A 19,708-nucleotide genomic window follows, 5' to 3' on the forward strand; every position below is an offset into this window, starting at 1 on the left:
TATAGGATCCTGAATATGAGCATAATAAGGCCCCTTTAAACCATGGTATTTGTACTTTTACTTAAGGACCAATAGCTACTCCAAAAGTAAAAGGCTAGAGGGAAAGCTAACGACTGGGCCTGAAACTCTGATTGTGGGTGACTCTGCTGTAAGAGATGTAAAAGGTCTGTGTAGTAAGAACAACACCAAAGTACTCTGTTTTCCCAAGGATATGGTCTCCGACTTGGCTGAGAAGATCCTGCATATTGGGGCTGAACATCCGACTGAAGAATGTGGTACTACATATTGGAACAAATGATGTTGTGAAACAACAGTCAGAAGCGCTGAAAGAAGACTTTAAATGTCTGTTGGAAACTGTCAGCTCTCTAAATGCGGAGGTGTTCATCAGTGGCCCTCTACCGCCAGTCAGAAGAGGAGTGGAGAGATTCAGCAGACTGTTTGCACTGAACACGTGGCTTTCAGCTGCCTGTACTGACCATTCTGTCCATTTTATTGACAATTTTAACTTTTTCTGGGATCGCAGACATCTTTTTAAGGCAGATGGAGTTTGCCTGAACAAGTCAGGAGTGAAATTGTTTATCTCTAACATATTCAACTGCCTGCATCAGCAATCTGTTCCCTCTTCCAAGGACAAGCGGCAAGAGGAATCAAAACAGGAGAAAGACACAACACATCACGCAGAAAACCCTGAAGAAGTATCACTGCACCCGCCTGAGGAATGTTCTGATTATGGGAGACCTATGACACAAATGGAGGAGTCTCCACTGCCCGTCACCCCCCCTGTCAACGCCTTTGAGGATACTCTTCATTCATCCCCCAGCTCTCTCTACTCACCGCTCACCCTTTCACCCTCGCCCTCCCCCCTGGAGTTCGATGACCGCATGAAGGCGATATGCAGGGTTGGCAGCATGTCCTTTACCCCCGCCCCTCAACGACGCCCACCAAAATCACCGAAGACAAGCCTACGCCAACCACCTCCCCCCCCTGGCAGCATGTCCTTTACCCCCGCCCTTCCACAACGCCCACCAAAATCACCGAAGCAGAGACGCGCACCATCTCCCCCGTCTTCATCACCGTGCCTACGTCAACCACCTCCCCTCCCTTCAAGAAAGCATCTGCAGTCTCCGAAGCCTGATAAGGATGTGTGTGTACAAAACGCAACAAACTATTTCTGATATGTGCTGGGTCCAGGCTCAAGGGCATATGGCACTCTCAACTCTTTCCAGCACATGCCGGGGCCCTGCCTGCCAGTAGCTTTGCCGATATCTGTGTTGATAGGTAATAGATTAAGAGCGGTAAATCAGCTTAGAAACAGGAAGTGCTCAAACGTTTGTGTGAGGTTATCAAATTTAGCAGTGATTCCATGTCAGCCACAGCTTGTCACAAATGTTTTTACTGATAGTGTATTTAACAAACTTAAACTAGCTTTATTAAATGTCAGGTCTTTGGCAGGAAAAACATTTTTAATCAATGACTTTATCACTGAGCACAATCTCGATTTTATGTTTTTAACGGAAACTTGGATTGAACAAAATAACAGTGCAGCTGTTCTTATCGAATCAACCCCTCCCAACTTTAGTTTTATGAGTCAGGAAAGAATGCATAAGAAAGGGGGTGGAGTTGCTATTTTGCAGGAAGACATCTTATGGGGACTTTGCTTCTTTTGAATATGTGGCCCTTCAGCTGAAATGCTCCTCTCGAGCTCTGTTCCTAAATATCTATAGACCACCCAAATACTGTGCAAGCTTTTTTGATGATTTTACTGAACTGCTGTCTATAGTGTGTATTGACTTTGACCGTTTAGTCATTGTTGGTGATTTTAACATCCATGTTGACAACCCCCAGGACAGAGGGGCTAAAGAACTGTTTTGTGTTCTTGATAACTATGGACTGACTCAGCATGTGGCGGAGCCCACGCACAATAAGGGGCACACTCTGGACTTAATTATCTCAAAGGGTCTGAATATCTCAAAGGTTGTGGTGACTGATGTTGCACTCTCTGATCATTCCTGTGTTTTCTTTGAGAGCTCTATTTCTGTTCACAAAAATGTTCAGAAAGAGGTGACCACAAAGCGATATTTAACTGAAAATACTAGGGAAATGTTTACTCATAATTTTTCATCCACACTCTCCCCTGCTAACATCTCAGTAAATGAGCTAGTAGATCATTTTAATTCAAAAATTAAAAATGTTATAGATACCATTGCTCCAACTAAGGTAAAGGAAGTGATTAGCAAGAAAATATCTCCATGGAGAAAGGCCATGACCGTGAGAACAGAAAAAAGAGAGTGTCGAAAAGCTGAACGTAGGTGGCGAAAAACAAATCTCCAGGTTCACTTTGAAATCTATAAAGAGAGACTTGGCCTTTATAATTTGGAATTGAAAAAACGCACAACAGTCTTTCTTCTCTGACATCATTACCAAAAACAAAAACAACTTCACGTGCCTTGTTTGCTACCGTCGACAGACTAACTAACCCCCCAGTGTCAGTAGCCTCTGAATTTCTATCCACCAGGGCGTGCAATGATTTTGCCTCCTTCTTCACTGACAAAATTCAGAAAATTAGACAAGCAGTCAGTGCCTCTGCATCAGGTACAGCAAATGTGTTGTCCCTATGTCCACCTAATATCAATTCAAACACCATGACACAATTCCATCAGATTAATGGTAAAAATTTAGAGGACATTATTCAACTTCTGAAATCCTCCTCCTGCTGCCTTGATATTATTCCAACAGGATTTTTCAAAGATGTTTTTCCTTGCATGGCCTCAGATCTACTTCATATAGTAAACACATCTCTTCACTCAGGTATTTTTCCAGAGGCCCTGAAAACTGCAGTCATTAAACCGCTCTTAAAAAAGAATAATCTAGATGCTTCAGTAATGAACAATTACAGGCCAATATCAAACCTGCCATTTCTAGGTAAAATCTTTGAAAAAGTTGTATTTCAACAGTTGAGTAACTTCTTGCATTTAAATAACTGTTTGGATGTGTTCCAGTCAGGATTTCGTCCAAACCACAGCACTGAGACTGCTCTTGTAAAGGTCTTCAATGACATCCACTTAAACACAGACAGTGGCAGAACTTCAGTGTTAGTATTATTAGATCTCAGTGCTGCGTTTGACACTGTTGACCACAACATATTACTAGACCGACTAGAAAACTGGGTGGGACTTTCGGCAACAGTTCTAAATTGGTTTGAGTCCTACTTAAAGGACAGAAAAAACTTTGTTTCTATAGGTAAATACACATCTGAGTTGACAAATATGACATGTGGGGTACCTCAAGGCTCCATCTTGGGGCCTCTTCTCTTTAACATCTACATGCTACCACTGGCTCAGATAATGAAAAACAACAAAATAAGTTACCATAGCTATGCGGATGACACACAAATTTACGTAACAATTTCACCAGGAGATTATGCTCCAATTCAAACACTGAGTAAGTGCATTGAACAAATCAATGACTGGATGTGTCAGAACTTTCTCCAATTAAACAAAGATAAAACTGAGGTAATGGTTTTTGGAGCCAAGGCAGAACGTATAAAAGTTAGCGCTGAGCTTCAGTCTGCAATGTTCAAAACAACAGATAAAGCCAGAAATCTAGGTGTAGTCATGGACTCTGACCTGAGTTTCAACAGTCACATTAAAACAGTTACTAAATCAGCCTACTATCACCTAAAGAATATATCTAGGATTAAAAGACTAATGTCACAGCAGGATTTGGAAAAACTTGTCCATGCTTTTATCTTCAGTAGACTCGACTACTGCAATGGTGTCTTTACAGGCCTCACTAAAAAATCTATTAGAAAGCTGCAGCTAATTCAGAACGCCGCTGCTCGAGTCCTCACTAACACTAAGAAAGTGGATCACATCACTCCTGTTCTGAAGTCCTTACACTGGCTTCCTGTGTGTCAAAGAATAGATTTCAAAATATTGTTGCTGGTTTATAAAGCTTTGAATGGTTTAGGCCCAAATACATGTCTGACCTACTGCTAAATTATGAACCATCCAGAACTCTCAGGTCTTCAGGGACTGGTCAGCTTTCTGTCCCCAGAGTCAGAACTAAACATGGTAAAGCAGCATTCAGTTATTATGCTCCAAATATCTGGAACAAACTCCCAGAAACATGCAGGTCCGCTGCAACTCTTACTACTTTTAAATCCAGGCTGAAGACTTTTCTTTTTGCCGCTGCTTTTAATTGAACTATTCACATCTTAAACTGCACTGTAACTTTTATCCATGTATTTTTTCTTTTAATGTTTATTTTATTATCTTTTCTTTTTAATGACTGATTTTAAATGCCATTTTCATAATGTCTTCCATTTTTGTAAAGCACTTTGAATTGCCTTGTGTTGAAAGGTGCTATATAAATAAACTTGCCTTGCCTTGCCTAAGTAAAGGATCTCAATACTTTTGCACCACTTTGGCTACACTTATCCTGCTAATAAAACATCTTGTTTGTCTTTAACCGTTTTCATCTGATCCATGTACTGACCAGTGTTTATCTCATCCTGGTGCACCGTTACATTAAAGCGACCACAGACTCCAATGAGCAAATTAGGTTAGACGGACAGAAGCAACATTTACCCTTGTTATTTGCCGTAATACATTTTGTTGTCTCTCAAATAACATTAATTTGCTCTAGATCCCTGTGTAAATGGGGTCAGAGCCGAATTAATGATTCGTGACCTATCCTTAATTAATAAGCTTATCCGGCTAGCTTGGCCTTTAGGCCTCAATAACAGAGGCGGGGGTAGGACAGGCGTTTGATGTTGGGATGTGCTGAATCTACAGGCACCAGACGGGGAAGCGAGAGCAGATTATTAGATGAACATTGTTTTCTGCTTGTTTGAGCAGCACCATCACTGGCAGATCATTCTAATGGAGATTCATATTTATGCTGAGGAGGTGTTGACACAGCGTGAGGGTGGAGGTGGGGTCGGTGCGAACACAGACTCTCTGGCTCTGGCTTTGAATTATCGCCTCTCTGCTTGCTGCATGGCCCTTAAGCCCTGCTGCTACATATCTTTCCCTCCTAATGCACACACACACACACACACACACACACACACACACACACACACACACACACACACACACACACACACACACACACACACACACACACACACACACACACACACACACACACACACACACACACACACACACACACACACACACACACACACACACACACACACACACACACACACACACACACACACACACACACACACACACACACACACACACACACACACACACACACACACACACACACACACACACACACACACACACACACACACACACACACACACACACACACACACACACACACACACACACACACACACACACGTCCTCTGCTTATCTTGGCTTATATAAACTGGTAAACTATGACTATGTTTTTATTTTTAACATTCTCTTAATTTCCTGCAACGCCTTCAAACAACATTTGGCCTTCTTTAAAGCTTCTAAGGGATTTCTAGAGCAGCTGAAGAACAGGTTGATGGCTATGAAAGGGCATTGGGCTTATATATTAAAGCAACTTAAGTACAAGACATGGCCAAATATATGTTGACACTTAAGCATGGTACCCATAGTTGTTTGTCATCCCTGTATCACACTGTTTTACCCTTGTCAGATAACAGTGGATTCACATGGGACCCAATTGGTCAGAGTAAGAGACTGATTGAGGAAATAGTGCCTATAAATTAAGAGAAACAGGTGATGGCAGGCAAAAAGACCTCAACAACAAAAAAACAACGACCTAGCACAGACACATTCACAACACGCTTCTACTCATAGCCCCTCACATACAAATGCAAACAAAAATGCATTAACACATTTTCCCCACCAGTTAGGATTGTTTCATGTTGGAGATCAAAAGAGCCCATCGAACAACATGTATTTGATCAAGGGCAGCCTTAAGGACACAGGTTTGAAATGGACGCACAGCATGTTTCAAACTGTATGACACAAGAACAACAATATTATAGTGAGGAAAGCTTGTAATTACACTCAAGATCAAAATCACTTCAAGGACCTTGAAGTGCTGCAGAGGACAGGGCCAGGTACTAACTGCTGCTTTGAAGATATTGGCCCTGCTTCACATGGAGAGAGGAGGAGCGGACCCCACTGTGTGTGCGGCTCATAAACCCTCTGATGGACGAAGGGGGTTATTTGGCCCTGGTGTATGTTCACAGATGTGTTGTTATGTTGCAGTTTGAGTCCAGAGAGCCTCCAAACCCCACTGTGCACAAGCCACTGTATTTTGAAATGAAAAAGTATTCATGTTGAAGCTATAGGGTTTTGTTGGCATGCATTGCTGTCTACTTCAATGGCTACTCCCAGTGAAGTCTGGAGAAGGACACAGAGGATGCTGGCTACAGATTTATGGAGAAAATGATATATAAGCTGTGTGTCCCTCCTCTCATTAATTAGGTAACCATTAGTATTGTCACGATGTTGCTTTAAAGTCACAAAAGACTACAAAGAAGAACATCTTAGAAATATGAGCTTTGTTGAGGATAATAAGGATTTCTTTGGAATCTCAGGATTATCTCGTTTCTGCTCTCCTCTGATTGAGATAGATATGACCTATCAATGTAATGGCTCACACCTGATGAGACTTTATGTAAGGGTTTGCTTTTAAAAATAAGAGGATTGCAGTATTTTTGAAAAATGATTGTTCATCTAACTCAGCCATGAAATCAGGACACGCATCTGCATCTACTTCGTGACTTTGTTTTTGACTAACAGAAGGATGGATGTTGCTTTATCAGAAATCAGGAATGGATGATGTGTTTGTGAACGTTGTTAATAAACTTTAACATTACATTCCTGTCACCGTGACTGTGTTTGGCTCCGAGGTGGGGGGATTTAAAACGTACTCAAACAAAGTAAGAAAAATGCAACATCAAAGGCTTGGATTTGAATTTGTCCCTTCAACTTGATTTCACAGTGAAGCGTTGAATTAAATAGAAATGCCAAATGAAAGTATTTTCACAAACATTTTTAAAGGGGACCTATCATGCAAAATGCACTTTTGTACGTCTTTTATACATGAATATGTGTCCCCGGTGTTCCAGGGAACTCACCAAGTGTCAGAAAACACAACCCTCTCTCTTTTTCTCTAAAAACGGGGCTGCAACGGATCTGATAAAAACTGATCCAGATTTGAACATTCCTCTGACGTCAGGACGGCGGAGCTGACCTATCAGGGGAATCAGAGGTTGCCGTGGCATGGTAACAGCATGGTAACAGCATGGTAACAGCATGGTAACATGACGCTCGTAACTCGGCCCCCTCCTTTGCAGGGGGGCGTGGTCAGCTGCAGCTCATGCAAAGACAGGGTGGAGGAGAGCAAAATAGAGCGAAATGAGGCATGGCTAAAATGCATGATCTGTTTGGTATTTTGAAAAAGAAAACGTATAAATATACCTTATATAGGTATGGCCCTACAATATATTATTCAAATATAGCATGATAGGTCCACTTTAAGATATCCTATAGGGACGTTTTATAAAAGCTCCAGAAATCTGCACCAGGCCGACTTCACAAGGTACATATAGTAAAAGCATTTCGGACGCTTTTTTGTCTTTAGTTTACTTTCCTAACAGTGGCAGATACACAGTCCCACCTCACAGTTCTGACACTTTCTCATCAGAAGGAGTTATTTGTCTACCTACACTGGATAGGAGACTGGATGGGAAGGCGAGCATCCTGTAAATCCTTGGAGAGGATGAAAGCAATCGAGCTCTCATAAATTCTCCAGGCTGACTGGTGGAGGCTGCTGAGGAACAGGAAGTGCTTTTTCACAAACAACCAGCAGACAGAACGGTTATTTCTGCTGGTGTTACATGCATGAAAGCCACAGGTCAGGTTCACTTTGGGATTATAGCATTTCAGTCCATTTACATGCACAAACACCTGTAAATATAAACACACTACAGGGGAGGGAAAACCCCAAAAAGTGTAATCCAGTCATTTGCTCACTTCTTCCGCAACTCGAGGCTGTTGCTGTAAAAACCTCACAATCTAAAACATTTCTGCATAAAAGGCTTCACATTGGAGCAAGCTTGCTACTCGTCCTTGTGAGTCTGGCCTCCTAAGTGTTTGTATTATTTGTTCAATGTAGAAGCATGAGAGTAAAACTAAGTGTTTTTCACAAATTCAAGGAAACACTGGGTGAGTGATAAACAAACAAATGTTCAAGTATTCCTTCAAAGATGTGTTGGTTTCGTGAGTGTATTTGGAAGCCTGCATAAATTGGAAGCACTGCAACGTCTATCCTGCAGATTGCTTAGACATATTGATCTTAAAATGCTGATAAGATAGCAGTGCCCCTTATACAATCATCTTAAAAGGGCCCTTTTGACTTAAAGAGCACATTGGTGTGTGTTGGTGGCTCTTTGGACCCAAGGCTGTTTGAATTTGCTTAACTCTTACTTTCAAAATACCTCTGAATCCTCTCTCTGCCCCACTGTTTCCACATTACATGTCCTTCCTCTGTCAGGAGAAGACTGCCCAATCCGATCTCCATAATGAAAAGTGAGCTCTCCCTACCACCCTCCTCCCCTCCCCCTCACCTGCTTTCTCTCTCTGTCGTCAGCTTCTGTCTCCTTTAACTCTCCTCTTAAACCCTCAAAGTCACACTCAAAGTCAGTTCAAAATGTGTATAGGATCCTGCGTGAGTTTGGGATATACCAGGGTCACAATGTAAGGATACTGTTGTGTAGTATGAGTGTTTGCTGAGTCTATTAGCACCTGGTTTGACCATGTTTGAGGTTGGATCACTAACGACTAAAACACGGTATTGTGCTGATGATACAAGATAAATATGGAACTCAAAGAGGTCTGTTAAGCCCACTTCTGGACTAATCTGCTCTCACCCTCTGTGCCAAAAACAAGCAAATATCCCGACCCAAAATACGCTAACAGAAGCTCCGCAGCACATCCATGTGTATACCAGAAGAAGGAGTAGTTTTGATTTGCTGTATTCGGCATTAAACATAACTACAAGGAAGATAAAATGCTCATGATATGTGCTACTGTAGAAATCTGTGAGCTTTTATTAGCCAAGACATAAGGTGAAAGGTGAGATCTGCTATTTACTGAAGAGTGGTTGGTGACACCACTGACCTATTGTCACGCTTCAATTACCTTTGCAGGCGGAGTTAACTGACGGACGGACAGACAGATTAGATTATCCTGTCCGGAGAGAAACAATCCTCAAACACACACACTGTGTTCAGTGTACACACACAAAGTGGAAATGACTTCCTGTGAATCTCACCTTTCCTGCTGCTGAGGCTCCTTTGTCCATTGAGAAGCTGCAGAGAAACAGATGAAGAGGAACAATTAATCACTGAGGGACAGTAGAGTCGTTACACAAACAAATACATACACACACACTCACACACACACACTGTTTTCACGGCAATTATAAGGAATTGTAGTCACATTGATGAAAAACTAAAACAGATAGATATATGTTTTACATTTAGGGTTCTTACGACAGCTATTGTTCCTTGAAAGAATAGCGGTATGCGAAACATATTCAATAAATGTACTGATGAGACTTCACGTAGCGACAGTAGTAACTTGAATTCGACCTGTGAAAAGTTTGCCTACACACTAGGGGAGTCTGGGAGCAGCAAACTTAATGTTCCTGATGTTTGAGAAGGACATCTTTTTTGTATTTTTAAACTTACATGTGTTCCCCCTTCATGTCCCTTTGATGGCTCTGTACATCATATGTATGTCCTTCCTTAAAATAAATCCTCAAACATATTTGTCTCATTATTTTGCAGCCACCCATCCATTCTGCATGACTACACAGAAAGGAATCTCGAAGCACTGCCACAAGTGTGTTGGATATGATATATAATGATTATGATATGAGGACGGATAAGGAATTGTCAATATAGTTAAATGAAAAAGTAATTCTAAATTCAATAATTGATGAGTCAATGTAATACTAGAAGACATGACCAGACTACAAACTGCAGCTACGCTCTTAGACTGATTGATGGTTTTCTTTTCATTCATGACTTTCATCTGAACCTTCTTCCCTTCTTCACGTTTGATTTTCTTGGATTGAAGTTAGAGTATACATGTAGCACTTCCATGCACTGATAGACACACACAAATCATAAAACTGCTAAAGCTTATATCAACATTTTCTCACAGTCCTCTCAAACACACACTCACACACTTGGCAGCTACAGTATGATAAAGAGGATAAGCAATATCTAAACTAACAGCTTTTCATTTTCATGAATATATTTCTCATTCCTCACAGGCGGATAAATGCGTACTTCCACAGATTTTAAATTTTCGTCATGGCTTTTATGTTTTCTTATGATGTGGCACAAACTGCTGCAAATGTTAAGTGGCCATGTCTGCCCGTCAGGCTTTTTAATAAATGTGAAGCACAGACATCAAAATGCATGTCACAAACGCAGTCGACTAGATGTCTTCACATCTTGAAGTGCCCACCCAGTAATATGCTTTAAATCCACTGGTTAACAAGTCACCTCAAAGCGCTGCCTCCGGGGCAAGAAGTTACAGGGAATATATAAAATACTGGGGTACGAGAAAGAGTGCAGTCTCACCTGGAAAAGCACCGTGTGGAGACCTGTTTCAGGATTCTAATTCAATTAACCCGCTTGACTCTTGAGACCAACCATGCCATTTATTCTCAGCATAGTGATTATTTAAATGTCTCCTCCATGCCTGCGCTCGGTGTACCGTCAGATAATTGGTAGTCTTGATGTAAAACATAGGCTAGTAAATTAAACACAGTGTGCAGCACTTTGCTCCGACTGATTTAAAATATGCAACATGGCAGAAAGAAGCAGATCATGAAATAAAACATTATTTCAAGTAAGAAAATGTAATAATTTATTAAAACATGACTGTAAAACTGTGTTTAATATCTGAGTGCCTTTATATGTTAACTTAGCTTTTACAATGCTGTTACTTATTTTCACCATTGATGTGTACCGTCCTTTTTTAATATAATACTAATGTGTGTTTTTTCCTCTATATTGAATATGTTAGCTTACCCCGCTGCAGGACTAATAAAGGATTTCTGATTGTGATAAATGTTCTACTGGTTAGCTGTCCCTCCCCTGCAGGAAGCACTGAGCTAACTATAAACCAATCCCTCAGGAGGGTGTTCACTCGCTATCAGTTTTAAAGTGGAATACCTTTTTGAGCTCTGTTTATCTTTGGAGAATCAGAGAGGCAGAGAGTTGTCGGGTTGAGTGTGATTGAGTTGATGAGGAAATGAGTCTGGCATTTACATCAGACTTTAATTTGGCTGTTGGGGCTCACATTCATTCCAGGTGATGAGCTGCAGATGAGCTGCTCAGGTGTGGCATTTTGAGAGGAGCTTTTGATATTTTCCAACAGAGCTGCATATTTTTATTTCTGCGAAAGGAGTAAATACAATTTCTGCCATCAGAGATAGACACCTGATCACATTAGGCGGCTAGAGTCTTTTCCATCTACTTTGGATCAAGACTGGTATAGGACGTTTTTCATTTTTTATAATAAAGTCTAAAATCTTCTGGGGTTTTATCAAAGTGTTTAGAGAGTTTTGCGGTTAAACAAATCATATTATATTATGTGTATTATACAAATAGATACAGACACTGTAAAAATACAAGGTGCAACTCTTTTCTATTGTGTTATTAATATGGTAGTTCTTCTCTTCCTGGATACTGATATAGAATTTGAATTTCTGTGTTTGCACAAGGGCTTGGTAAATACTAGAAAGATCTAATGAAAGTCAATGTACTGTAAAGACGTTTTGGATTTGTGTCTCTAAGCATTTGGTTTACGTGGAGAATATCTCCAGCTGCCTCAGGTGTGCTGTAGAGCAAGCAGAGAAATCAATGTTGAAAAAGCCCAATTAATAGTTACTTTAATGTTTTAAAATACTAGCATACTCATCGACAAACGCTGCAGGGTTCCCTTCATGACAACTGTACATTTGGTGAACTATAATATATATCTTATATAAGGGTTGAAGTTCAATTTTCTTTGGCATTCGTGGGTGCTGCCATTCTGCCTCTTGAACCTAGCATGTCTTAGTGCCACCCAAAAAGCTAATGTTCTGGATCATCTGTCCATGTCCAAAGTTGCGCTGCGTCTCAATTAGAATATGTTCCTTAGTACACAGTGAACACTTTCATTTCAACCGTGTAGTGCAGTGGAAGTGACAATGGCTGCTGTTATTTCATGTTAATCGCCCAGCTTGCTAGCTAGTCTGCTGAATTAACCCATTGTGAGGCTGAACAAAAGTAAATGTAGTCTTTCAAAAAACAAAACATTTACTGAATTTTTTAGGATACCTTAAAGTGATGTTGTAAAATAACAACCGGGGGCCTTACAGGGTTAATAATGATTTAGCCTAAAAAAGACGATACCCCAATTTATAGACCGCTCTCAAGTCAATGGGAACATTATTTTTTGGGCCAATGACGTCGTGGACTGACACGGACTGAAAAGCTCTTCAGAAACCTATGTGTGATGTCACGGAGAACAGGTTCATATTTTCTTACAGTTTATTGGTCTAGATTTCTTTGTGACCAATCACAACTCACCCTGCGATGCTGCTGTTGGCCGAGCTCTCTCCTATCTGCGAGCTGGCGATCCACTTGGTCTCCCCCACCACCGTCCTGGCGTGCGGCAGGCGGCCCACATCCTTCACCGTCATCATCAGGTGCCGAGACGACTTCAGGACCCGGACGGCCTCGTCGTGCGGGATGCTCAGGAAGCTGTGCCCGTTCACCTCCAATATCTGATCTCCGACCTGCAGGGAAGGGAGGGAACACGTAGGCATGGTGGGGGGGACTGAGCGAGGCGGTAAAAATGGTCCGTGCAGAGACTGCCGCATGCATAGGATCAAGGTCAAAGGTCAGAGAGGGCAGATGGAGGTGGTGGAGGAGTGTAACATGTTTAATGGATTAGAATGAGATAATTAGGTGGTTGGTTTCTTGTTAAAAGCTCTCTCAGGTTGGGTGAAATAATTACACAGAATAAAGTTTCATCCGCTCACTGACAGGTTCAAGACCAGCACTGTTTAATATGTAATAGAAATGGCTTTCATATGAAAATTCACATTCTATCTAAGAGCGGAGCCTGAAGGCAGCGGCAGGAAGTGGATAATGATGTCCATACTAAACACCACCTTGGACTGTACCTCCTGTCTCTGATAATGAGCTGATGTTTTGGAGCTACACCCTCAAGGTCGATCCTCTGAGGTGTAGCAGGGACCCCCGTCTGTGCTCAATGAGGCGGAGCAGCTTCTCAATTTTAAACTGCAATTTTCCTACATACTTGATCTGTGAGCAGGCCTCGCTTGGTTTTATCTCACAGCTGTCAATCATGACTTTTATTATGTACAACTGACAGAGAAAAATTTGAGAATTAGAAAAAGGATAATACATAACTAAAAAAGGTCCTAAGAGGTCAAATCAATAATCAAAACAGAAAATGCACATGAAATTGAGGTTCTGGACTGCTTCGAGGTATTTGTTTATCCCAATGCGTTTGGGGTATTGAGTTGAAACCCGTTTGATCAACAATGGGGTAAGTATGGAGTCCGAAAAATAACGTAAATAAATGTGAAGAAAAATGTAAAAATACTTTTATTTATTTATGTATTAATTGAATTATTTCCATATTTATTTATTATTTCAAATGTAGTTTTTATTCCTCGATTTTTATTTAATGTACTTATGTATTTATACATTTATTTATGTATTACTAATTTAATAGTTATACTACTTATTTACTGTCATTTACCTGTTGTAAAATAATGGATAAACATGGCAGAGAATACATTTATACTGAAAGTGTTTGAGATTGTGGATTATTTTGTTAATCTGCTGCTTCAAGATCATCTATCACTGCCCTAGAAACCGATTCATACACAAAAATAAGGGCAGAAATCCAAGCTTATTTGAAAACCAAATCTGTTGTTATTCATATCATATATCAGCTGTTTATGATGGAAATGTCAGATCAAGTTAGCTTTAAATGCATTTGATAAGGCATTCAGTTTGCCCTTTAGCAGCATTAGAGTCAAAAGATGTTGTCCTCCGTGTGGTGAAGATGTGAATGTTAATACACTACAGTCTAAAAGCTATAGGGATATATAACTTCTTCATGATTTGTCTAGCCTAACCTCTTTAATAAGGGTTCTATATGTAAAATGGCACAAAAAACCATGATAATTGTAATGAAGGAGGGATGAAAAAGAAGCGATAGCATAGAGAAAGCTACCATTGGCCTTAACAATATCATGCATTTCAAACAGTAAAGACAAACACCTTTCAAAAAAGCAGGATGAGACATGGTCCCTCCAACCCCCTACTCTACTCTGATCGAGGTGTGCACATCTGCACACATGGAGAACTCATAATTGCCAATTATACACAGTGTGCAAACTAAGAGAGAAGTGCTACTAAGTGCTTCATTTGGACCTGAGTCCCTGTACACACACTGTCGTAAGAAATAGTCCCTTGTCCCCCAAATGTAAAGAAATAATGGCAGGTAGTTCAGATGCTTAGTGCTTCACACTGACTCTATTAACTTTACCCGTCACCATAACTGTAATAAATTAGTCACAGAGGACACTCTCAACACTCCCCCTTTACAGGCACAGAGTCGACGGTCCTGCAAATTACTCTGTCTGGCATTTCAACTTGATGTAGTGTTTAGCATTTAAAGAAAGTCCCCAAATGTTACTTTCTGTCTCTTTGTTCCATTCCCTCTTTACACTGGTCGGCCAACCGCACCTCCCAATCATGTCCAGTGTCTTACAGGAAGCAGCAGCCGGAGCAAACTGGAGATGAAAGACATTCAGAATCTCGTACGTTTCAGTTTCTTGGGCTTTTTCCGACAGCCCGAGATGACCTGACTAACTGTATGTCACCGCTAATGCACCTCGGCACATCTGAGGACATGCTCCACATAAACCTCCACCTTTATCAGAGCCTTTTATGGCACCGTTTTTATTATGTATGAGGGCCGTTTGATTGCAAATGCAAGGAGGGAAACATAATCAAAACTGCATTTTGAGATGCAATCAATCTCATCTCGTCTACCATACGCTCTGCTGCGGCGGCAAACATTTCTTATTCAGGCTTAACTGAGGCCTTAGGAAGAAGAGACAGATTTTAAGAGAGATTACAAGCGTTTTTCTTTCAGCTGTTTGTATAACAAAAAGCCACGGAAAAGACTCAATAATCTGCTTCTTACAGACTTTATACAGTGCTTAGACCCCAGAGATCAGTTTGTTGGGAGCTCAGCTCAGTTTATCTCAGTTTCACTTGGAATAGACGCAGCTTTAGAGCACACATGGCTTTTGAAATGTACACAGCTCGCACACAAACACACTGTTATTTGACTTCATTGTGTTCATATCTCTGTCCCTTGAAGATAGTGTCCTAGTCCCGTTCAGCCATGACATTGCGATAGTGAGTCAGCATTTAAAAAATACCTTGGCTGAGTCCCATATCATTCCCCATTTAATATATAGGTCTCTTTATTGACCCTCAGCGTGAGAAGTGAGTGTAGTAGTAGATGTAGACTGCTGTTTGCCAGAGGTGGAATAATATCCTTTATTTAAGTATAAAGAAACCAATCCTGCTTTCAAAGTTGGACAAAAACTAAGGGTATTATCATACAAATATAGGCTACCTAAAGTCCTCACTTTTGACATTCTTATTATTTTTTACATAGTTGACTTATCTCTGCATTTGACTCGCACCATTGTGTCACGTGCACTACTTTCTTGCATTATCTTGTGTCTGTTTCTTTACCTTTCTTCAGTATATTGCCGATTGGAGGAGCCTCAGACTTCAGATTTTCATAAGCAACAACTTTGCTATAGCTTTCGCATTGGACAATAAAACCTTTGAGTTTTGTAATATAACTCACAAAATATGATAGGTAGATAGACTAAAGGCTGCAACTGATTACTGCAACGTCAACATATGTCCTAGAGAGACCCCCGCCCCAGCACGGATGCTGAAGTCATGGCCATTAGGTAGGAACTGCTGTTATCGCTGCGAGCTGATTTTACGGCTATTTTCCAGGATCAGATTCGGGCAGTGCTTGAAAGTGAAATGTCAGCTATAAAATTAGAAAATACAAGCTGCCAAAACAGAACTCTCCAACTGTAAAGCTGCCATAAAAACGAGGTGGCAGTGATGGAAACAGGACTGTGTAGGTGTCTGGTTTTATGTCGAGGTTTTACAGCGTACAGTATAACAACTTTCCTCCAGGTAGCATCCTTAGAAAAAGGTATGTGGAGGTTTAGGAAGATCCAGGTGCAATAATATCTGCATAGTACGGGGACCAGGAGGCCAGAGCAGTCTCTGTGAAGCTGAGAGAAGATTTCCAGCTCGGAATGAATCCTAAACTGGACAGAGTGCACTGGACCTGACAGCCATTACAGAAACAAGCGCCCTCCAGAGCCTTAGTGTCCCGTCTTTATGACTTACTGACTGCTGCACAGAGGCGAGTGAAGGCGATTGATATACCAATCTCTTTCCATGCACACTATATAGCAAGTGGCACCATGCACAAGCAGCATGCGATGGCCACAGACATTTTGGTAATAATATTTTAATAATACAAATAATCACAATAAGAGAAAAGAAAAGGAAATTAATGTATTATACTTTGTTAATTTATGAATATATGTTTTAACAGCTTAAACGCTAAGAAAGAAAGATAAATATTTATTAATTATTAGCCACTTCATTTTGCTTGTTAGCATTATGCATCCTTGGTTTTATGAAAGGCACTATATAACTATATATTAAGTTATTATTATTTGTATGCAATGCTTTTCATTTTATAGCACTATTAAGCACAACCATACCTGTCAGTAATGATAACATTTTTTATTCTGAAATCTAAATGTATTCCTCATTATAGAGTGAGCTGATAAATATTGAAAAGCTATAGAAGAAAACCTGCTCCAAATCTGTACATGACCCCCCCATTGAGGCTTTTCAGCCATTATATTCTTTTAGAATGACAATGAGCGGAAGTAAAAGGTAAAACAATGCTGGATATACCACTAGTCTAATAATCAATTCAAAGCCCAGGCTCTAAAGCCGGGGAAGCAGCTCGACTTGCAGAGACTTACCCTACAAGGCTCTTTATACCATTCCCCATTAATTCCCTGTCCCCTCAGGACATTTTAATGCTGCTTCCCATCAAAGATGACAGGAGACATGTTGACATGTCCCATTAAGGAAAAGCTCATGATGGTTTCAGGGTGTTTCTATTGTTCACTACGGCTCAATGTCACGACTTACAGGAACACTTGAAGTGAGCAGAGCCATCGTTAATGTTATAAGTGCTTCTCTTACAATGAAGTCAACATGTCTGCTGTGAAAAGGACAAAGAAATTGCCATGGTGACAGGGAGTGGTGTGATGTGCAATAAGACATGTGATCTGCAAACACACTGGGCATGTTGCCGTAAAAAACAAACATAAAATCCCCAACCTTCTTAAATTATGATTTTTAGGAGAGTGGAGGCGATGCTATGGTAGAAGAACGATAACCCACAACATTAAGGCATATTTGACCTTTAATGATATATATGATATACAGTACTTGTGGCAGGGCTTTTACATGCTTTCTATGAGGTCCAGATTACATTGGGTGTTTCTCAATCGCGAGTAAAGCTGCTTCAGAGCCACTATTTCAAGCATACTACGTCATCGAGTGCCGCCGAAGTACTGTTCCAATCTCCAGCATACTTGGAAATCTACCGAGCCCGGCGTACTCCGTTTGGAGAAATATCGAGGCTGCACATGAATAGACTCCGCGGCCTTAAAATCCCCACAATGCTTTGCGCACGGACCAATTTCCCCAAATCTGTGGCGGAAGATGTAAGGCGGGGCCTCTCATATGACGCACACCTTTACACTTGCTAGCCTGTTCCACTCGTTGTTTTCCGAATGGCAGGAAGTATTCTTGCCTCGCTTCTGAAGCAAGATGCTCGGCAGACATGTGCTACCAAGCAAGCGTACTCGCGATTGAGAAACACCCACTGTGTTAGTCCTGTAGTTAGCCTAAGCACTGCTGTGTGTGAGCAGCAGGGAATCAAGTCAGATTATTTGCACCTGTTGTAATTGGCAAATGATTTGGAACTTTGATTCTCACTCTAATTTCATGCTGATTGAGTTTTATGACCCACTGTTAATTACAGAGGAACGAGTTAGAAGATGCCAATATATTGTAATAGTCCTCTGGATGTCTTTATTATTGTAATGGCTCAGGACGGGACAATCAATATTTCAGAAAATTAACAACGTTCAGTTCTCAATTGTTTGTTTGTACTCTTCTTTGATTAATTTAGAGACCAACAAGAAAACTCTGCTGGTATATACAACACACTAGCAAGCACACTGTGCATTTACACATGTGTGTGATCTAGGGCTGCTCAATTAATCGTATTTTAATCGCAATTACGATTTTGGCTTGCAACGATTATGAAAACAACATCAAAATAAAAAATATTTTTTAATTAATGTACATTTTTTTTATTATTGGTTTTTCAGTTGAATTATACTGAAAGTTCAGGGTAATCAACTGTTAAAAACATACTGTTCACATTTTTCTTTATAAATTGACGTTTTCAAAGTAAATGGATAATCGTTTTTTAATAATCGTGATATCAATTATTGACCCAAATAATCGAGATTATAATCGAGCAGCCCTAGTGTGGATCTGCGCCCACACACAGCTGCAGCTCTGCATGGTTAGAGTTGAGTCACTGGACTGTGCTGTGGAATCTGCTGCCTTCATAAAGTTGACAGTAACGCTTGTCCTCTCCTCTCCATAGAGTGTATAAAAGAAGCCACCATGACGTCACCTATGGTTTATGGACTATCATGTTGAAGCCTTTAATATGACACTTTGATGGCCGTGTCTTGACGGTAGCCTTCGATTTAGCAAAACTCTTGTGATGTGGTTCAGGTTTGGCATTGACCTCGATTGATTAAGGTTAGGATAGGATGCCAGGTTTTTTGTGATTGTTTTACACAATATGTAGAAAATCGATGGTTACCATTAAGACATTAAAATCTTCTTTATGGAAATACAACTGACCATATCTAGAAAAGAAGGTGGAGCTGGATATAAACTACTGCGCCTCTGTCCTGATTGGCAGGCCGCCATGGTAGCGAATTGTCAATCACAAAGTAGCCACGCCCTAAAACATACGTTGCTTGTTGTGTGATGCTAATTTAATAACTAAACATCATGCTGTAATGAAAAAGACTAGAAACTAGCAATGGAGACGATAAACTCATTAAGACAATGTTTACTCGGGTTATAAATCAAGTGAAAAGTAGGGTCATTTTCACAGAGACTTCTTTACAATTAGACATCTGAAGGCTTCTACTTCTTCTACTTCTCCGCTATACATTAGTACCAGACATACTGTACATCCAGCTTACTGTATCGAAGTTGATTTCACATGAGCTCCAGTGTGGAACCCCACTGCACCCCCTGGTGGATCAATGATCCATTGCAGCTGGCTTCACAATAATTAAATGTATTTATCACGGGGGCGGTATCAAGTCAGACTGGGGGCCGGCTCTTCATCACGAACCGATCACGGGCCGATCACGGACCAATCACGACCCAATCACG

General features: G+C 40.7%; 1 protein-coding gene across 1 annotated transcript in view; it reads right to left on the reverse strand.

Annotated features, from left to right (window-relative positions):
- whrna (whirlin a) overlaps positions 1–19,708 on the reverse strand; it is a 155,313-nt gene that overhangs the window by 34,727 nt on the left and 100,878 nt on the right. Inside the window, exons 4-5 of the mRNA XM_034125693.1 lie at positions 12,626–12,834; positions 9,307–9,343 (exon numbers count right to left, since the gene is read on the reverse strand). Of these exons, the coding sequence (XP_033981584.1) occupies positions 9,307–9,343; positions 12,626–12,834 (246 nt within the window). The remainder of the gene's footprint in view (positions 1–9,306; positions 9,344–12,625; positions 12,835–19,708) is intronic.

This window comes from Trematomus bernacchii, unplaced genomic scaffold (genome assembly GCF_902827165.1).
Source record: "Trematomus bernacchii unplaced genomic scaffold, fTreBer1.1, whole genome shotgun sequence".
NCBI classification, from domain to species: Eukaryota; Metazoa; Chordata; class Actinopteri; order Perciformes; family Nototheniidae; genus Trematomus; species Trematomus bernacchii.